The sequence below is a fragment of the Aspergillus udagawae genome (assembly GCF_001078395.1).
Source record: "Aspergillus udagawae IFM 46973 DNA, scaffold_2, whole genome shotgun sequence".
Taxonomy (NCBI): Eukaryota; Fungi; Ascomycota; class Eurotiomycetes; order Eurotiales; family Aspergillaceae; genus Aspergillus; species Aspergillus udagawae.
This window is the reverse complement of record NW_025091265.1, coordinates 1325322-1342014: the sequence shown is the minus strand read 5'-3', so window position 1 is coordinate 1342014 and position 16693 is coordinate 1325322. Positions and strand designations below refer to the sequence as shown.

The window sequence follows — 16693 nt, the reverse complement described above, 5'->3', positions numbered from 1 at the left end:
CATCCGGCGTCATGATGTGGGCCGTGGAAAGAGTTTTGTCGTACACTCCGGGCCCACTCTATGCAAGTTGGGTACAGACTTGGAGCCTTTTTTTTAAGTCTAAATGAACGTACACGGAGAAGAGAACTAAAGTTCCTGTCTCAGAAGAGCAGTCCCCCCACCCTACGCATCCGGTGGCCATTGAAGGTGGCAATGCACTGCGCTCAGTATTCAGTAGTGAATAAAAATCTCAGGCCATACAAAGGCTCAAGTCTCATTTGAGATTTCTTGAGGGTTTGTCTTTGCTTAGAGACCTGTTTAGGGGTCAAGGCCATCGGCCTCTTTTACCTATACTGGCATCTCCCTTCCGCTCTGTTCTCCACCACTTGTACAATAACTTCGTGTTCCACATAGTTTTTAAACTAAACCCAATGGACAGAAAATGACTTCCAGGCGTAATTGTATATTATACGGGTAGAGACTTAATAGCGACACAGCGACCACCAAGTGCAAAGCTAGGTGAAAAGAGCCAAAGCGAATCAGGAGCAGCGTATTATTGAGTACAATCTGAGTGAAAAATACCAAAGTTGTCCAAGGAGAAGACAAAACAATGGCAATCACGACCATGGAATTACAGGAACAAGCAGAAGATACAGACGGCGACGGTGGTGGCCACTCATCTCAGTAAAGGCCCTTATAAGGTCACTTGCCAGCGTGCTGATTTTGCCACGACAAATAGTGATCTTTCAGCAGCTGCTCCGCTAGACGGTATGAGAGACCCAGCTCCCTGATACTCTTGCTATTGTCGACCTTGTAGGAGATGCCGATGTTTCGTGACACCCATTTCATGGGCAGGCCGATGAAGGGTGCTGCGGCGAAGATGAGAAGTTTCGGAAGACTGCGCGTGGGCAACGATTCGGGCTTGCGATGGATATCCCTCACGTAATTTGCCATATCCAGCAAACAAATGCTGCGGTCGCTCGCGATGATGTACCTCCCCTTGGCAGAGGGACTTTTTCCTGCTCTGACGTGCGCCTCGGCCACATCCCGCACATCTGCCATAGGGTAGTGTAGCTCCGGAACGCCCGAGCGATTCTCGCCCTTGTACATAGCGTCCAGCATGAACAGGCTACCGGATGCAGATTCGGAGGTGAGTGACGGGCCGAGGACGAGGCCCGGGTTTATAGCCACAAGGTCCCAGCGTTCCTGAGCGTCACATATTTTCCAGGCCTCACGCTCGGCGACGAGCTTAGAGTAGCTATAAGGACTGTAGGTGGCAGTGCTCGTCGTATTCCAATAGTCTTCCGACAATGTCTTGTCCTTCATCTTGAGGATATCCCAACTATCACCGTACATGGCGGCGACTAGTTCAGGCGTTATGGATTAGACATACGCGTAGAGAAACGGATCGGAAGTTCCACTTACTGGATGAGGTTAAAACAACGCGTTTAACGCTCTCGGTCTTGTTCACAGACTGTAGCACGTTATTCGTGCCTCGAAGAGCAGGCTCGACGCATTCTTTCATGCCGTCTTTGATCTGTTGTGGGACTAGGAACGGCGAGGCGACGTGGTAGACCACCTCACAGTCCTCCATCGCTAGCTGAAACGAGCCATCCTTCATCAAATCAGCCTCAAAGAGATTCAGTCTGCCTGGATACATCTCTTGCATATCTAGCAGGGGCTTGCACTTCGAAGGGTTCTTCAGGCTGCGGACAGTGGTGTTGACGAGGTCACCCCTTTCGAGCAGACGCTTTACCACGTGAAGGGCAATGAAGCCGGAGCCTCCTGTAACAAGCGATTTTTGCATTGCCGCCGTCTTCAATTTGTGCACTCTCACTTCACAAAGTACCAAATCTTGGCTGCAGATGGGTGTCCAGATATCGTTTGCTCACTTTGATGGTTCCTCTCCTCACTTTGATGGTTCCTCTTCTCATCATGACGAAGAGTCCTTTTATCGTCGCCAGGAGAAAAAGATCGCCGGAGATAAACGAATGTAAGCAGATATATAACATTTGTAGTTCAGAAGAGGTCTTCAGATTAGCGGCGTCAGCAGGACTTGAAGACTGAAAGACGGATCAACCAGGAGGGGGCGCTACATGGCGATCTGGATGGTAAAGGCCGGAGATAAATTGCGATTGGAGTAGAACACGAGAACTCCAAATCAGTTTGAGAGGTACGATACGGCAACACCCTACGAATCAATGAGCCTGTACAGCTTCCTATCGCCGTTCCCAGCCCTGTCACCTAGGTTGGAGGGAGGAGTCGCAGGAGATGCTTGGTAATCCACTAAGCTTAACGTAATCCACAAGCGAGCGAGACACCCAACCGAGCGAGACACTCAACCCCTGGAAATCTTACAACCACCACCGAATCATCATCAAATCCAGCCTTTTATCCAATATGGCATCAAAACCAGCAGACTCAAGCATTAAATTAGAAGATCGCACATCTCTTGCAGTCAATGCATATAAAAATGGTCATTTTAAAAGTGTACGAGCGGCAGCAGCAGCATATGACGTCCCACATTCCACTCTAGCCCATCGCATTAATGGTCGAAAGGCACGAAGCAATATACCAGTGAACTGTCAGAAGCTTACCAATCTTGAAGAGGCCTCATTAAAGAAGTGGATTCTGGATATGGATGATCGCGGCCTACCCCCAACTCAAGATATTGTACGCAAGATGGCAGATTTACTACTATCTGAGCGGAAATCAGGTCCATCTACCAGCATTAGAAAGAACTGGGTCAGCAACTTCATCAAACAGCATGATGATCTTACATCAAAATATACCCGCAAATATGATTATCAGCGTGCAAAATGTGAGGATCCTGAGATTATCAACCAGTGGTTTAATCTTGTTCAGAACACCATAGTAAAATATGGTATTCTTGAACAGGATATCTACAACTTTGATGAGACTAGCTTTCAAATGGGTGTAGCTCATACAGCAAAGGTCATTACTGCATCCCGCCATCGAACAAGCCGCGTATGAGCTGTACAGCCAGGGAATCGTGAATGGGTTACTGTCATTGAATGTATCAATGCTTCTGGGTGGCCTCTGCCCCCTATGATTATCTTCTCTGGCAAGGTCCATCAGTCTCAATGGTATCAAGATATAAACCCTGACTGGCTGATTGGTGTGAGCAATAATGGATGGACTAATAACAGGCTTGGCTTATCATGGTTGGAAAAAGTCTTTGAGAAGCATACTGCATTGCGCACACTTGGAAAATATCGGCTTCTGATTCTTGATGGCCATGCAAGCCATGAATCTGCAGAGTTTGACCTATTCTGCAAGAATCATCAAATCATCCCTTTATATATGCCTTCCCATTCGTCTGATAAACTACAGCCACTTGATGTTGGCTGCTTTGCACCCCTAAAGGAGGCATATGGTGCAGAGGTGATGCGCAGTATTCAAAATAGCATTCATCATATCAACAAAGAGAACTTTCTGGATCTCTATAAGAAAGCACGGAAAGCATTATCACCTTCTAATATCAGCAGTGGATTTAGGGCTTCTGGACTAGTTCCATTGAATCGTCGACAGGTGTTAGATAGGCTTACTATTAAGTATATCACACCACCCTCTACTGCTCATGGGCCTTTAGATGGAGACAGGGAATGGACAGCAAAGACTCCTTACACTACTGCTGAGGTACAAAAGCAGATGCAGCTTATCAAGCAACTTATCAGTCGCAATTCTGAAAGCCCACCGAATGAAGCAGTTCGTCAGCTAGCAAAAGCAGCCGAATCCACCATGCATGAAGTCATTCTATTACGACATCAGATGACTGAGCTCCGCGCAGCAAATGAAAAGCAAAAACGGAAGCGTACAGCTCTAAGATCTTTTATTGCTACTGGGGGTGTTCTGATAGGATCTAAAGGTCAGCAACTTGCTCAAGAAGCCATGCAGGCAATGGACTTGGTGGAATCAGTTCCTAGAAAGCGTGCGCCACCACAATGCAGTAATTGCCATCAAATTGGTCATATTAGAACCAGCTGCCCTAGTAGATCTAGATAATTCGAAAATTTATATTGATCTGATTGTGTGGTAGTAAGATATCTACAAGGTATTCAGCATCGCCCAGAATTAGGTTTTGCTGTCTCGCTCGGTTGGGTGTCTCGCTCGCTTGTGGATTACGTTAACTTAACGTAATCGGTAAACGAGCGGGCCATGTAGGCCAGCGGGCCACCTCTATATGCCATAGAAAATGGCACGTCTTTGGACTTCAATATCTCAACCAAAGCACCTATTAAGAGCCTAATGGTAAGGCATGTAGATTATTATGCTATTTAATATTTATAGAGGCTTTCATTATGTCTTAACAAATACTAATATCTTGAGTAATATAAATTACAGCTGTTATTTTCATACTTTAAGTAATTTAAGAATATACAGTAGAATTCAATTTTTAAAATTTTTGAAAAAATAATTTCTGAACTATTTATACTTAGTTATACTATATATCTAAATTACACTTTATAATATTCATCTTTGGGTGAGATATAGAAGTCTTCAAAAGGGCCCTTTTCTATGGAATACAGAGGTGGCCCGCTGGCCTGCATGGCCCGCTCGCTTACCAATTACGTTAGTTATCGAAACTGAGGCCACTATGTGTGATTAGTGATCAAAGTGCTACACCGCGGTAGGGGAGTGAGACGGACCCACACCACATTAAATGCGACAAATTACAGCTTGATATCTTGACAGCAATATCTCTGTATAACAATTTATACGACCTTGATAGCAAGCTTAGCCTACTTCTACGGTATAGCAAAATGATTTTCAGTAATGATAGTAACATTGACACGAAATTTCGTGTCTCAGCCGTCAAAATTACATTGTTGAATTATCAATCAAGGTGGGGAGCGATTTAAGCTTTAACCTTCAAGTCTCGTCTTTCGACTGGTAACTCCGTTACTGTCATCTTTCAAATCAACCGTCACAGTGGCCTCAAAATGCTCCATTCATGCGTGACATGCAGGCCTCACTTTCAGAAAATCACTTACTTTTCAAAAGAGGTCGACCAGCTACCAGCTCAATCAGTACTTAGTATCCTTCAGTTTTCCTTTCACCCGGGAGTCAATGTCTTAGAGCTATCACAGCCTGCCTCTCTACTATGGTCAAGGTCTTTAGAGTTCGTGTCGACAATTCCTGGTTTTCAAGGCCTGTCTTGGGCACCGGTAAACGATGCCTCGCCATATCAGCAGATCATCGTGCTTATCCAGTGGATTAGCCCATATTCCTGGAAGCTATTCCAACGGTCTCTGGGATTCAGTATGATGCTAGGGTACATATCAATGATATCCAATCGTTGTATACAGCTTGATCTCCCTGTGAATGTCTCTAGTTTTGCATGTCACCTTGAGCTGGTCTCATTTCGGTTTTCAACAATGCAAGCTTCTACCCAGCTAGACAAGAAAGCAGAGTTCAAATCCAAATGGGAGACGTCCTTATCGCCATTGCTTGATCTCGCTACTGCTGAGACTGGATTAATAACTGCCTGTGGGGAATGGCTGCAAAATGACCACGATTCCGAAGATCAATTTTTTATTGGGTTACTCTTCTGGCGATCATCACATATGCAAGCTTCTCCCCAGCTGCTTCAAAAGGTCAACATCTCTGACCGTCTAGAAAAGCTAGTGGAGGATTCAACAGAGGTCATATCAGCTCTCACGGGTCAGCTGAACCATATATCATCTGATTTCGTTCAGTCACAACTACATGATCCTTTTCCGGATCCCTTGCAGTTTCCAACGAATCACCAACTATTCAAAGTACCCGTGGAGCCTAGATACAACGCGATTGAATCAACGGATTCAAACGGCAAGGATAAATACCATCTTGAAAGCATGGTACAAGCGCAAATAACCCCTGCTCAGCGTCTTGCCGTCGCGCCTGCAGGTGTTTGGTACCGAATGGGGATCATTTCCCAACATAATTTGCCTCCCCAGCCTTTTTCCGCACATAAAGCCAACATCGAGATGATCTCTTTCATTGCCGAGGCTGGAAATGAACGGGTATCAACCTCATTTTCAAATCTTCGGAAGAGGCTTTGGCAACTAGGTGATTGTCCCCAGCTTGTGTGGGGAAAGAATCAGAGCAGCAAAGATGGAGAAGATGATATTTTGCTTTTTATTAGTATGTGTCTCTTTATTAAAGGGGCTAAAGTTCTAGCGATACTAATTCTCCTGATACCGCAGATCTCGAAAAATCGAAGCACTCTGAAGAGAAGACCGAAGCGCAAATTGCATTGTATCTCCGGGAATTCCTGAATGATAATAGCAGTTGCATACGGAACTTATCCTATAGAAGGATTGTCGGACCATCGCGATTGGATCATCTTCCTAATATAGAGATAACCATATTTGATGTTCCGGCTAACGACCGGCGCTCTTTCGAATACGCTTATTCTAATTACACGCAGTACGTATACCTTGAAACACGACATTTGTCTTATTTCCGCACACCTGCCCCTAGAAGCCAAGTACTGATTTGCTAACCTTCACCAAATAGAACCACACATCAACAAAGTAGTCTCCCAGTTTTGTTCAGCCCTTGGTGCGCTATCAGACCATTGAGCCGTGGATGGGTTTCTGGAAAGCAAACTGAAACGGTGTCATTTATTGGGACGTTTTGTTGTCTTAAGGAAGGAGCCCGGGAAGAATGGTATGGTGATTTTGCTAAGCGAGCTCAAACTGAGTACGATCTCCTGGGTCATATTGTGGATTGGTTGCGGATTCTATCCACGAGCATCAGTGTGCAATATGTGGTCTTCGAAAGGGAAGATCCTTGGATGACCGCGGACAAGTCGGAAAAGTATAGATTGGAGAAAGAAGCTTCTCGGATAGCTGCAGAGAAGTTAGAAGATGAGAGGCAGGCACAAGCAGTTGTCCCACCGTCCATCTTTGACCTACCTTGGGCAAGTAACTCAGAAAAGTCTTGACCTACTTAGGCAGTTGATTTCAACGATTCATGCGAAATGAAAACAACTATCTGATTTTGGTGCATCCTACTCAGGTGTCAAGTCTAGCGAAGAAAGGAAAAGAAAGAAGCTGACGGTGGAAATGGAGCTCTCAACAGGCATGGCTGGCTTTGGGCACACTTTCGCAAGCTTTCCAATCTGGCATTGTTCGCCTCCATTCGCACATAGCAGGCAAACACGCGCAAGCTTACTGGTTGTTCTATCGGTACTGTCCCAATCGTGACAGCTATTATCCCCAGGTATCAATTCTGAGTAGGCATCTCTTTTCTCACATTTACCTTCTTATTCCGCTAACGCCCTCTGTGGGACGAAGAGATTTCCGGACTACTTCCTACTTCGGACAGGGAACTTCCCACTTCACTAAGCGAACTTCTCCCTTTTACAAGAGAACTCATATAGATTTTGATCAAGCGACACTTGGAACTTTCCTTTCTATTGAATAGATTCTTCGGCTTTGTCGCAAGCTATATTAGACTCACGATACAAGCCTCGACATAAAGGGGGCGGTTAGCTACTAAGTCTACTTAGGAGGTATCATTTACACAACAGTCCGATTTCCTTTTCCTATTCCTGGAGTGGTACTATCCAAAATTATATTCATACAAAAGGGGGTGTAAGAGATATCTGGTTTCCCAAGTATTTAGATACAATATTTTCAATCTTAACTGCTATCTTCTTACTATTGTATAGCAGTTATGTATGATATGTGGAAGATTTCTACTACGCGAGATCACGTGATCGGATCACAGACACACCGGCCAAGACACCCCTTGATTCGAGCACGTTGAGGTCGTAGCCACTTTCGGATTCAGCCGTATCTCCATGCTCATGGTGTTCATTCGCCGTCCGAGCGGTTTGATCATCAGATCCGCGAGCATCTTATCAGAAAGATGCTGCAGTTATATCTGCTTCTTGACGATCGTGTCTCTGATCCAGTGACAGTTGATGTCAGTATTCTTAGAACGAGCATGGAATTGAGCATTGTGGGCCAGACCCATGGCGCGCTGGCTGTGGAGTGTTGAGCAGCATGGGGCGCACGCCTTTGAAGTTGATATCTTTGAGGAGATGCATTACCTAACTAGCTCTTTCGCGGCTGCCATGATAGCGATATATTCAGCTTCACAAGTTGATAGGGATACGATGGACTGCAGCCAGGTCAGTCATGATTAGAGATGAGCCGTCATGTCTCTGGCTCTCGCGGTTTGGCCATGATGGCGCGTTTAGACTGTATCAAAAGCAGTTGCCTGGCGATGGATGCTGTATGTTATTTAATATACAGTCTATCTCCATGTTTTGATCAAGCTTTCTAATTGGCTGCAATATCTTTACTAACTGGTCGTGTTTCCTATTAGGGCCTTCTGACTTATAGAGAGATTATAGGCTCTAAATCAAGTCAGGTAGGGCTAGGCCAGGTTTATTCGAGCATTTTCCAAAAGGAGGAAAGACTGGCTATGCGCTGACGGCGGAACGCTCAGTGTTTTATAATTCACTTATTTCTCCAACCAAGACAGGTGATTTAGCGCTTGGTGGATCCTACAAGTGCGTCCATCATGATGCGAAGCCCACAGGGTGATGTATGCTCCAGGCTGGTGATGTATGCTCCAGACATCACCACCTCCCTAAACTGCACCCTCACTAATCACCACCTTATTCAAGCGGCATCACCTCCCATCACCCATGAGGGCACCCACCCGGGTATTGAACGCGTTCAAGCCACACGCCGGCCGGTTAGTAGTTGGGTGGGTGACCACCAGCGAATCCCGGCTGTTGTATGTTTTTTGTCTTTTATTATATTTTTTGACGTTTTTGATGTCCTTGACGGAAGTGATGAAGACGGCGCATTGTAGAGGAAGTGCAGTCTAGCCCCTAGGCCAGAAACAAGGACCAGCACGTGACGACTTAACCCTAACGCATCAAGCATCAAGGCTCGAGACAATAAACATTGGCGTAGCCAGATGAAGGGGGTTGTAGATGGGCAGTAGTTGCTTTGGGTGTTTATACTTGCTTAACGTTTCTCCTTACAACTGTCAAATGCTGCGAATAGAGGACTCAGATTCAGGACATAATTCCGTAATCAGATAGGATTAGGAGTGATCCTTGACCTACTCTAGTCTAGTGGCATATTCCCGTAGAACTATCTTAGTTAAAGTAGCTACTACGCCATAGGCAATGTGGCATCTTACTACTTCGCTACTGCTTGACTAATTAATTAACTTATAGGGGCGAGTCCTAGACGGACTATCAATGCCCTCTAATAATGGATATCCGACAATTTAATGCTCTTCTAACGTGAGTATCTGCTATCCTACTTTTGCTTTCTGTTTGCTATTTTTTTACATTGTACATTTATGCGTACCAATGCTAAAGAAAAGACTAATCTAATAAATATGGCCTGTAATCCCAAGCTACTGCATTTTTGTTTAGGATATTTGAGATAGGGGTAGTTACAGACTACTGATTACTAAAGTTAAGCTCGTGCTAACTAGATAATACCAGGGCCGGTTTTACAACGGACTTAATGTACTCCGTACCTTGCGCGTCACGTAGCGCCTGTTTGGCATTGATCACATCCATAGTTACTTATGGATGCAGGGGTCAACAAGAACATAAACACCCTTCTACGGAGCAGGACAACAAACCTAATGTCTCGCAATAGACAAGTGCTCGCATTGATGTACAGTCCCCCTGAATCATCTTGATATCAAACCTGCAGTCCGATTGCCGCCCTTGTTTATGAGGATTCTCCTCGCGAGACGAATCGCCTCTCGAGTCCATACATTGAAAACCCCGCCAATCGGAGTCGAACGAAACAGGTACCAAGTATTTCGACACAAAAGACGAGAAAATCAGACCAGAAAGCAAGATGGGATTGAGCAGTGAACAACTGGTCGAAGAGGCACGCTGGAGGGACGCAAGATTCCCCCCACGTCCATGGCGGTGGATAGACGGACCAGGGTGTCAGATACCCTCGCGGCCAACTAACCGAGTAGACATGGATGGGATGGCCAAGTGGTGGAAGCTTGTGGACGCCGTCTGGGACTACGATGTATGGGGATACCCGCCCGCATTGCACGCGCTTATCAGATGCGATTGTCTTCAAGCTTCTCCTCAAGAAAATTGCCAAGGTTCGCTCTGAGAACTGGCCATTTGACTTCAACAGCAGAGGCCAAATGAGGTTCGAGCGCGAACCGCAGGGTCCAGCGGTGCGGATTGAGCGCAAGGACCGATACTACTATCCCGAAATTGGAGGGCGATATGTCTTGGGTGGGGAAATAGCAAGAATGATCGATTCTTGGTTCATTGAGCCACCATCGTATGATACTAGGAGGGATTCGATCTACTTTGGGCGTATCGAGGTGCCCAGCTGGGCAAAGGACCAAGGAGCCATCATTGTCTCGTCGCGGGGTGTTACTGGTCTGACATTCGATGATGAGGACCGCGTTTCCTGGGATGGTATGTCGGGGACTCCGGTTATTTGGGCCAAGGAAGTGAGCCTTGAATGCCCTACCAGCCTTACGCGAGCCACTGTTTTCACTGCGGTGAAAACCCAAAGTGGCCAAGATGCGATCCTGGTCGCTTATGACCCAGATGAGGAACAGGAAGACGCGCAAGACTCCGAAAAGATAATCGACGTGAAAAAAGAGAGAATTGCCATCAAGTCAGAGGTGGTAAATGGAAGCCAGAAACTTCACCTTCCGCGTACGCCCAAGAGGAAACCAGAGCCCCAGGTCAACCGTCGCAGCAAACGTGGCAAAGCCACGTCAATTGCCTTAAAAAGAGGACATTCCCATCAAGTCTGAGGCGGTAAATGGAACCTCCGAACTTGATGTCAAGAATGAACCTACTGTCAAACCACCTACCACCACGCCTCAGCAACAGTCGTCAGCACACAACAGGTCTCCCCGTATACTCAAGAGGGAACCAGAGCCCCACATCGTCACCGGTCACAACAAACGTGGCAGAACCAGGTCAAGTGCCTTGACCCAGGGCAGCAACACTGAATCATGGGTGGAAATGGCTTCCACGATGATCCGCCAGGCAGCCTCTGCGGACAGGGAACATCAGGCGCTGATTCGAAGTATTCGCGAGGACGTCAAATCTCTTCAATCCAGAGCTAATGCTTTAAAGGCGTCAGCACCGCTGCCTAGAGCTCTAGAGGATGTCCGGAAACTCATGGCTGAGCACGAAGACGACGTGCTAGGGACAGAGCAGGTTGCGAGAACGATGCAAATCATCCTGCAGAAACTCCCTTCTTGATTTCCAAGAAATATCCCTCCAGTCCATGAGTATGTTGATAGCAGGCGCGAGTATGTCAGCTTCTTGACCTAATCTTAAGAGACCTGGATGAGGACAATGAGCCACAGTTCAAATATATGCACAAAACCCATCAATGGGCCAAAGGACGTATGAGTTTGATACATACTGGAGAGTGACCAAATAGTACTATATTCTAGTGCACTGTATTCCTGTTATTTTGCAGTTCGGCAGATAGCAATAGTCTGGAAAGGAGAGAGAACTTGTACTTGGATTAGGAGACTGATGCAGATGAGCCAACAAAGACTGGAAGTTAGCAAAGAGGAAGCAGGTACACAGCTCAGTCATGCTGTTTACTGTCAGGGATTTGTTCGGACACAGCTAGCACAAATCTATTCAGTTAGTAAGGGATGACGACACGATAGCGTACTTTAGACACATGGGACGCATTCCTCATCACTAGACAAGTAGGGAACATGGCCAGGATAACAAGCTGGAGCTCTGGCCATTGCAAGGTATACAGAGGCCTTAAGTTCATATAAACAAATAAGTTCGAATTGTCCATCAAATCCTCGATGGTCTAACGGTCATGATTTCCGCTTGTCACTCATACGAGAACGAGCGCGGGAGACCAGGGTTCGACTCCCTGTCGGGGAGATTTGTTTTTCATTAATATCTTTTTTTGTTTCTTCTTTCTTTTTATTGGAGAATCATGTTTATGTCCTGATTTCTTAATGTTTTATTTTGCGCTTCCAAGAAGGTAACCGCACTAGGATTTGTTTGGATACGAAAAAGGCAACATGCAAGGATATATCTCGCCTACTCCGGTATATAAATCTACAGATAAACCGCATTCCAGATCTCCGACAACCTTCCATCCCATGTTGTGAAATCGTCTACTCGCACCAGTGAGTACCCTGGATCCTCCAGCTGACGCCTATTCCTGGCTTCCCATCGCCTTCCAGCAGCGGAAAAGTCGTCAAACCAGCTATCTTGCAGCCCAATCTCGAGTTTCTCCCACTGTCGGGAAGACGCCAGCTCCGACCAGGGACGAATCCAGGCTTCATCCAGCTCTTCTGGAACTGTTCCAGCGCGCGGGGTGCAGCTTTTGTTCAAAATATGGATAACCAAGCGCAAGCGCCTGACGCCAACGTACGCTAATCGTAACGTCCGGAAGAGGGTTTGGTATGTCTCCCACTCGTAGTCGGTCATTGTTGACGGTGTAGTTGCCTTTGCGACGTGCAGAATGTCCAGCGAAGCGATGCGCGATAAATGTGACGGCGCAATCATTTTCGGCAATCGACATAGCTTGACCGATGAGGAAATGAGGAATGTATTTGTGCTGTAGAGAAGAGGAAGTGCTTCTAGGTATCTGGCCCACAGTCAGCTCGATCTCGCCGATCGTAAGGACGTTTCAGCGCTCACGCTCTTCGGCACACTCGCAGCCACGCCACGCCTTTCAGCTTGTACCGCGATAACTGTCGTCGTCCAATCCGCTTCGGATCCTCGAGGTCATTCATACGACACATGTCTCCGGGATTTGGGTGGTCCACTTCATCACAAACCCGATGCCACCAGCGCCATTGGTCTGGCGGCCTCTTATCTCTCTGACGGTAGCCCGGCGCATAGCTAAAATCGTATTCGAGGTGGACAGACCGACCACCAAACAGCTCAAGGTATATTCGCTGACGGATTTCTTGGGGTAGACGCGAGAAGAATAGACTCTGGTCCTGCGGAAGCGTGCTGTTATTGTTCAGGTCGAGAAAATTGGTAGTTGACGTGTTGATGGCTGTGAGAGTGTTGCTCCTGCTCCGGATGGTCGCAAGCTCTTGATCGGGAGGAGTCAAGGGTCTTCGGGGTGGGGGAAGAGGCATTGCCTTGAAATCGCGACGGTTGCCATTCTGCTTGCAGGTTTCATGATAGATGCCTACCCGAGCCAGGATCGTTCGCGGGTCTGATTGTGAAGGGTCCTCTTCCGGCTGGTCTTTCTGTTGATCTTTGCCCTTCACTTTCTCTCTCTCCTTATCTTTATTGCGAAAGCGGTGGAAGAATTGAAAGGTCATGGTGGGGGTGGGAGGCGGAACAGGTGGTCTGATCCGGTTGTTGAATGCTGATTCAATTAGATTGGAAACAAACCAAAGACCTCGGGGACGTTTCACACAATAAATGAAGGGCGCAACCGGCGATTATTCGAGTAACATGGTGGGATGTTTCATGGACCGACCGTGCAATTGGAGGTGGATCACTGTCGTATTTGACGAGGATCAGGCACCAATCCAGATAAACAAAAACAGATAATAATGCATGAATCTATGATGGATAACGTGTTCAATGAAATCATCGTGTGATGTCTGGAACTCGGGATCAACAGGGGCATTGTCGGACTGTGGAGCTGCCAATTTGCACCAGGTCAATAGCCCGCCATGTCAACAAATGAAACCAGTAACGACGGTCTCGATGGAGTCCCGAGGTGTCTCCTCCACCAATTAGAAAATTTTACACATGACAGGAGGTGCCTTAGGCTGTCAGCTAGGGTCCAGGAATGGTCATTCCGTCGTCCCGGCCATTAGCCGTGAATCTATTTCTCGAGTCTTGAATCTCATCCTGCCATTGCCAGGCGCCTTTTAGACTTTTACCAGAGTACAGCAGCCCAACTCTATCAAAGACTTCTAGAATGATGGGTTAGCAATGATGTCATTTCTCGTATCCTAGGTTCCCAGTCAACTGGAAAGATTTCCCTTCTCCTTTTTTCCTCGTCCCGACTGCCGAGTCCCAACCAGCCGGCTCCGGTTCAGCCACAACCTTCGCTCCTCTAAGCAGGTGGTCGTCTATTTTCTGCGTCTGCTTGACTACCTGCTTCCGGCAAGCCTGTTGGACATCCCTTGACCAGCAAACCATTAATGCCATGAACTCTGGATCGGCGAATTTGACCAGCTGTAAAGCGGGACCCTATTGGTGGTGAACCTAGATAAGCTAGCGCACTACCCACAGCTGAACCTAAAGGCACTGTTGGATTCCGTAGCTTGCTGAAAGATGCAGGTCCTTGAGCTGCGCTTCTGGCCGCCGACGAGCAATTATGCCCGAATTGGTTCATTTGGATCGGGTCGTGCGTACACCATGATCCAAAAGTCTTCGTCGCGAGGAATAAATCTGCATTGGCATACTCTTCAGGCTGCCAAGATACTCCTTATGGACCTGAGTCTAGGCCACAAACTTGAGAGAAGATCAATGCCGCTCTGGGGAGATCAGGAGCTTCACAGTTGATTAGTTTGTTACAGGAGATAGACACAGTACGGATTCCCTTGACAAACGCAAACTGGGCAGCATCGCCGCCCAGCGCGCTTCGATGTGATTTCCGTCCATCAGGATCTACCTAAGGTATGCTCTATAGGTAAACATCACCAGCCGAAAACGCTTCGTATCCATGCAATCCCATTAATTGTCTACTCAGTAGCGATATCCCTGCAACCCCCTGTACCTACTTCCTAGCAATAAATCAACTCATCATGAACCATCGTCTTCGTCGTTTTCAGTAGTTCCACCATCAGTAGGAATATCCGTTTTCTGTTCTCGCTGCAGTAAATGTCTCATGGTGTAGTCTTCAATTTGTTCCCGGAGATCGTCAAGCATTAACGATGGCGGCCTTTCCGAATCTGAGAGGTGAAGGTCCAGCTGGTCGCCGAGAATGTCTTCCCATTCAAGTCTAATGCCCTGATGGGCGCGATTGCGGGGAGGAGGATAGAGAGTCTGAGATATGATTAGAATTTGATACATATTACCGGACAATAATAAGTTGGCTTACCATTCTTCGGCCGTGCACACGTCTTTGGCCGGAATCGGGGTCGAAAACATGTACTTCCACAAACGCCGCCTGAATGATTGTTTCGTCTTCTTTCAGCGGCTCCAGCTTGACAAGGATCACGATTTTGATCCGGCCCTCAGAACCTTGCAACAGCAAATCTGCATCTTGCTCCAGAGCATCGAATGATTCTGAGTACCCGATCTCCAGGGCAACCGTTGGCCAGATCGTATTGTTGTTTGGGGTGGCAGGGACCTTTGGGATGACAAACACATCGGGGATCTTTTGGCTAAAACATGGTTAGGACCATTGTGAAGGAGAACAGCTCATGGCTGACCTACCTCTGAAGATAGCGTCCTTGGAAATTGCGTAGGGTGACATTTGTGCAAACGTCTAGTGATTTCAAGTCGACGTCACCTAACAGTACCATTTGCATTGCCCATCGATACATCCAGGTTATAGCGCTCTCATGCATCCAAGTAGGCATTCTGAAACGGAGAATACCGGTAAAAGAGTTATAGGTGTATCTTGCATAGTAGTCGTCCATTAGCGAGCGTATGTATATATGAGAAGTATACTTACTTGATATGTTTTCTCTCGTCCTCGAGAAAGTGTTCGACCTCATTGAATTCGTCCAGCGTTACCTGAATGGACCCCCAGCCGGCTTTATTCAGGAGGAATTGGATCCTCGCTGTGAGGTGCATGTTGACGGGTTCGCTCATGGTACAAAAGAGACGGAGGAAGGTGGAAGATAAAAGTAGTAACGGGGAGGGATGTGCGATAGAGAAGGAGCGACGTTGGCTCAGATGATCGTGTAAGGAAGGAGTCAAATAGAAACCGCGACAAAATCGAGCGGGACCAGTGAGGAAGAAGATAAAGTGAGGGCTTCGAGGCAGGAACAGAACATTAATAGTAAAGGAACTGCGTGGTGCCTGAGGTATCACAACCCTCATTGCGTTCTCATTACATATGGCAAACTTTACCACCGGCTTTTCCTTAGAAGCCTGTAATATATTGGTGCTTGGGTTATCTGCATTGCCAAATCCTGATGTCTGATGCGTATCACTGCAGAGTTACCTAGGTAGGTAGAGGATTACTATACCCTGGGTTGAGGCTTCCATAATACGCAAAAGCGTCATATTGGGCTTCCTGTGCTTGACCTGCAAACCCTTGAAAAATGTACGCCTTCACGATTGAGATATCTTCGGATGAATCGCATCTTTAGCAGGTATATATGGTGCGGGTGAACGTTCAGGAGCCCTTGGGGTTTTTTTAGATGCACGCTGCATGGTTCCCTCCTATGACTCCGCATATCTACACAGCAGGTATTAGTGATCCCCTATTATAACCATGGATGCCTGGACTATGTAGCATATCGCAAGGGTATAATGCTAGCAAACAGCGAGAGTGCGGGGTCATTTTACGAACCACCTGAGCTTACTCCTAGAGAAAGGAGCTTCAAGCCGTAGTGTTTCTGCATATAAATACTTGGATTTTTGCCCCACGGAGATGAAAGATATGTGGTTGGTGAACATCCGCGGTCCGATGCTATACTTCATGATGGATTGCAATTGTCAGAGCTTCCCGAAGTTCTCAAGACACAGGTGGAGTATATCTCGAAGAGATTACATGACTTCCTGGATCACATTCGTCTCCTGGAAGTGTGGTGA

At 46.8% G+C, this 16693-nt stretch overlaps 4 protein-coding genes and 1 non-coding gene across 5 annotated transcripts; 2 read left to right on the top strand and 3 right to left on the bottom strand.

Annotated features, from left to right (window-relative positions):
• Positions 1 to 681: 681 nt before the first annotated feature.
• Positions 682 to 1786, bottom strand: Aud_002799 (uncharacterized protein; the record flags this gene model as incomplete). The annotated part of the gene is made up of 2 exons (XM_043287758.1): positions 682 to 1343; positions 1405 to 1786. The coding sequence occupies 2 exons, from the start codon at positions 1784 to 1786 to the stop codon at positions 682 to 684; spliced, it is 1044 nt and encodes a 347-aa protein (XP_043143693.1).
• Positions 1787 to 9833: 8047 nt separating this feature from the next.
• Positions 9834 to 11227, top strand: Aud_002798 (uncharacterized protein; the record flags this gene model as incomplete). The annotated part of the gene is made up of 3 exons (XM_043287757.1): positions 9834 to 10016; positions 10072 to 10669; positions 10749 to 11227. The coding sequence occupies 3 exons, from the start codon at positions 9834 to 9836 to the stop codon at positions 11225 to 11227; spliced, it is 1260 nt and encodes a 419-aa protein (XP_043143692.1).
• Positions 11228 to 11793: 566 nt separating this feature from the next.
• Aud_002797 lies at positions 11794 to 11881 on the top strand. Its single transcript has one exon. It is a non-coding gene; the product is annotated as a tRNA-Asp (tRNA).
• A 180-nt stretch (positions 11882 to 12061) lies between these two features.
• Aud_002796 (uncharacterized protein) lies at positions 12062 to 13287 on the bottom strand (the record flags this gene model as incomplete). Its single annotated transcript, XM_043287756.1, has 2 exons — positions 12062 to 12566; positions 12650 to 13287. The coding sequence occupies 2 exons, from the start codon at positions 13285 to 13287 to the stop codon at positions 12062 to 12064; spliced, it is 1143 nt and encodes a 380-aa protein (XP_043143691.1).
• A 1441-nt stretch (positions 13288 to 14728) lies between these two features.
• Aud_002795 (uncharacterized protein) lies at positions 14729 to 15745 on the bottom strand (the record flags this gene model as incomplete). The annotated part of the gene is made up of 4 exons (XM_043287755.1): positions 14729 to 14971; positions 15027 to 15312; positions 15365 to 15550; positions 15606 to 15745. 4 exons carry the CDS (start codon positions 15743 to 15745, stop codon positions 14729 to 14731), a joined length of 855 nt encoding a protein of 284 aa, XP_043143690.1.
• Between the last annotated feature and the right edge of the window lie 948 nt (positions 15746 to 16693).